The sequence below is a fragment of the Fukomys damarensis genome, unplaced genomic scaffold (assembly GCF_012274545.1).
Source record: "Fukomys damarensis isolate Sample0158 unplaced genomic scaffold, DMR_v1.0_HiC HiC_scaffold_1, whole genome shotgun sequence".
Lineage (NCBI taxonomy): Eukaryota > Metazoa > Chordata > Mammalia > Rodentia > Bathyergidae > Fukomys > Fukomys damarensis.
This window is the reverse complement of record NW_022900913.1, coordinates 30,557,342-30,561,615: the sequence shown is the minus strand read 5'-3', so window position 1 is coordinate 30,561,615 and position 4,274 is coordinate 30,557,342. Positions and strand designations below refer to the sequence as shown.

Genomic DNA, 4,274 nt, shown 5'->3' with positions numbered 1-4,274 from the left:
ACTGACCTGGAACTCACTGTGTAGCCCAGGCTGGTCTCAAACTCACAGCAATCCTCCTGCCTCAGCCTCCTGAGTGCTGGAATTACAGGCATGTGCCACCACACCCGGCTATCGGTGGTTTTTTTAATAACCTTTGTTCTACATAAGCCCGTATGCACTCACCTTACATAAGGAAGTAAAGTATCACTTAGTCATTAGTTTTTGAATTATGTTATGAAAGCAAATAAAATGACTTTATAATTTAATTATGATTATTCTAAAAAGCCACAGTAAGGGTCTTAGGCATGTATTCTATTTTGTACTTTTATGTCTTTTGATCATCAGTTCTATTAGCTCAGTCACTGTTTTAAATGTTATTATTATATCCAGTAATCATATATTAAAGTGCTTCTTCTTAATTACAGCATATTAAACTTCTTTTTAATCCTTTAGGTGCTGGAAATCTAGAGGAGGTCAGTTTTTCAAAATTTTTCTTCTCATATGATACTGCTATACTTAAAATACTTAACAATTAATGTGATTCACCTCCTGTTGGCAAAAACCAAACATAAAATTTTAATGACTAACGATGGTATTTTTCCATTTTTAATCTTATTTCATCTAAAATGCTTGAGACATTAAACACCAGTCAGCACACTGACTCACAGGAATGCTGTAGTGCTGAACATAAACTCATGTCTGGTTGAACATCTGAATGATACAGCAAGAGAGAAAAGTAAATATTTTTGAGCTTAATCCCGTACTCTATCTTCTAGGACAAAAAAAATTTTTTTGCAAATATGACAAACTTACTTATACTTAAATTATATAAACTCAAAAATATTTGTTTTATAAATAGTGATCACTGAAATATGTGTATGATGCCTTCTTATATAATTGAAATTGATCATTATCTATTTCCCTTGACAGGATCAAGACAGTGAAGGAGAAACCTACGAAGACATGTATGAATTACACTTTTTACTATAATAGTTTTCTTCTAAGCTGAATATAATGTTTTGTAAGAAGTGTGGGTAAACACCACCATAAGGAGGGAAGAGCTTTATTTGTTCAAATGATTGGCATGTAAGGATAACCTTTGTTTCAATACAAAGAACTAAGCATTCTTTACTTCTCTAAGGATTCTACAGAGACTGCTAACAAGCTGTTGGGAGAGGCCCAAGGCCTGCAGACTACTAGTGACCACAAGCAGGGATCTAGATGCAGGAATTTGTATTTCTTGCTCTCAGTGTAACCTTGAGCAAATGGATTAATTTCTTTGTTCTACCTTCTTCACGCAGGCAGGGGTGGGAGGGTGGGGCTGTGAGAAGTAGTTTAATGCAGCACCCAGATGACAAACTTCCAGCTTGCTGGAAAAATGTTAAAATGTCTCCAAAAACAAACAAACAAAGCAATAGTCTCCAAAATGGATTTTTAGGTAGTCTAAGACCAAGACACTTCTTGAAATGTGAGTGAAAGTAGAAATGAACATTTTAAAATCATGTTGAGCTCAGATATCTTAATTTTCTCTACCTAGTTCTTACTCAACTCACTCTGACCAAAGTTACTAAACCAGGGTTTGCATATGAGGGAGAGAGATTAATAATTTTATTTATCCCAGCATGCAAGGACAGAACCTTTCTAAAAGTGTCTTGCACTTCTAAAAGTGTCTTGCACTTGGTGGCACAAGTTGTAAGGGGCAGCAGAACCCTTGGAAAGCAGCCTCATCTTTGTGCCTCCTACTGGCTTTTAAAACAGTCTCACACACCCAGGATTATCTCACCTTGCTCTACACTTTGGAGACCATGGCTGGTGTCAGGTTAAACGTCTGTGGAGTGTCCCCCAACACATCAAGCCCTGCATGTACAGAAACAACCTCTTTGTGTCCACAGAGAGGCATCCAAAGAGCGAGACAAGAAACGGGAAAAGGAGGAAAAGAAGAGATTAGAGCTGGAAAGAAAGGAACAGAAAGAGAAAGAGAAGAAAGAACAAGAATTAAGGAAAAAATTTAAAGTAAGAGCTTCCTTGTTGATTTGTGAGTTTCATTTGAGAAGGGCACCATTCTTGAAAACTTGCATAGTCGGAGAATTAACTGTAGTTTTCAAAACAGAATTTTTCTTCTTAAGAGTACTTTTTGCTCTATATACTATCTAATCCCTGCACTAAAAATGCAAAAAAATAAAATCCAAATAAAATATAATTTAGAGGCTTACAATCAGTAAGAATCCTGGAAATTCTGTGTTGACTGAGTGAATGGATATTCCATTACTCAAACTCAACTTGGCTGTTCTTGTTACATGTTTTCTATTGGCCTATTCATTCCATGAGTTTAAGACCGCACACACATAAATGTTCCCATGGCACATAATATGGTGGTACAGTGACACGAGTGCCCCTAGATGAACCAGATTTGTCTCAGGATAATATTTCTTTGAACTACTCTAGTTGCTGGTGTCTGAACCTGACTTGCACATTTGCTTTTATTTTAAGCCCGTGTACATGTTGACTTCTAATATCTACTATTTTTCATTCCTCTTTGTCTACCTTGATTTTTTACCCTAGTCTTTTCTGATCTCTGATAACTCTGTGACTTCTGTTAGTACCAACACTAAACAATACGGTCACAGGCTGTTTTCTCATGTTTTCTCTCTACCATCATAGCCCATCTAATATAGGTCTGGTACCTCAAATATATTTTGAGCGATTATCTGAATTACAAACTTATTCTTCACTTTACAAAGAATTGATATGATTTTTTAAAAATATGTATTCCTCTGGAGCATTCAATATGTGGTTTTAATTTACCTTGGAGATTAGTTCCCAGTAATATGTACATTACATTAAAGTAGAGACTCAATAGCATAGTGCAGGGAAAACAGCTAAAAGGCTTTGGACAGATGTGGATTCAAAATCCAGCTGTACATATGGTTATTTCATCTTGAGATTCTTCCTTCACTTCTCTGAGGCTCAGATTCTTACCCTTTAAAATTAAAATCAATTATATATTTCCAGAAAGTTTGTTATGAGATGAAATAAAATACTGCACAGAACTTACCATGTACATCTCAGGTTATCTTTAAATTTTGAAAAAAAAAACATTATATACAAGTATAATCATGACTGTATTATAAATATTAAAATGTTTTGCACAGAATGGATGGCTAACAATTTATATTTTTCAAGGGGAAATTTTTCTTAAGTGAAAATCCATATAATACAATTACTAAAGAGATTATAGTTTACAAGGAACTGTGTGAGATTTTGTTGTTGTCATTCCTTTTGGAAATAATTTAATAAAAAAAAAGAATGTAGAAGTCTTATCACTATATATAAACCCTAAATTTTGCCAACACTAGGACTTTATAAACTATCTTCCTCCCACAAAACGTTAATAGATACTGAGTAAAACATTAAATAAATGTGAGAATTGAGCCCCATCAATATCATGGCATACTGTATTTCAATTTAAGCTTTTAAAAAATCTTACTGGCTGGGGATTTAGCTCAGTGGTTCTGGCACCTGCCTCACAAGCACAAGGATCGAAGTTTGATCCCTGGTACCAAAAAATAAACAAGAACTTTTTAAAAAATTAAAAATATTACCCGTACATAATTGATAATATGTCCTACAATATGGCATAAAATAGCATAATAAATTCAATAAAATACAGTGAAACTTTCAAAACTCACAATTCACATTTGCATATCGAAAGATCCAAGAAATTCTGTTGAACATACCAATTCAGGAAGGAAATTAGGAGTTTAGAATTCATGGTCTAAACTAGATTATTTCCCTGATGTCAAGAAAACACCACACTATTCAGGGAATTAATTTTTAAAAGCTCACAGAGAACTTGTTTGCTTTTTTTTTAATTTATGAAACTATTTCTAAAATGTTATGTTGTTTGCAGCAGACAACATCTATTCTAAATGTATCAATGGATACAATAAAGATTTTTTAAAATAAGAAAAGAAAAAGACAGAAATTGCCTTTGACACAGTACCACAAACCATCACCACCTTTCCTTTTACTGATTTAGGTCTACCAAGAATATCAGAATAACTATATAAGGCATCTGGGGTATAGTTCAGTGGTAGAACACAGGCTTAGCATGCACAAGGCTCTTGGCTTAATCAATCAAAAGAGAGGAGAGAAGGAAGGAAAAGGGAGAAAGAAAGAAAGAGAGACACTCGGGAGGCTGAGGCAGGAGGATCACTGTGAGTTCGAGACCAGCCTGGGCTACATAGTGAGTTCCAGGTCAGTCTCAACTACATAGTGAGACACTGTCTCAAAAA

At 34.7% G+C, this 4,274-nt stretch overlaps 1 protein-coding gene across 3 annotated transcripts in view; it reads left to right on the top strand.

Annotated features, from left to right (window-relative positions):
• The window catches only part of Fyb1 (FYN binding protein 1), a 157,005-nt gene that overhangs the window by 123,021 nt on the left and 29,710 nt on the right, over positions 1-4,274 (top strand). For all 3 annotated transcript variants that reach the window (XM_033760455.1, XM_010607759.3, XM_010607758.2), the window contains exons 5-7: positions 433-452; positions 910-944; positions 1,872-1,992. In XM_033760455.1, coding sequence (XP_033616346.1) covers positions 433-452; positions 910-944; positions 1,872-1,992 — 176 coding nt within the window. The remainder of the gene's footprint in view (positions 1-432; positions 453-909; positions 945-1,871; positions 1,993-4,274) is intronic.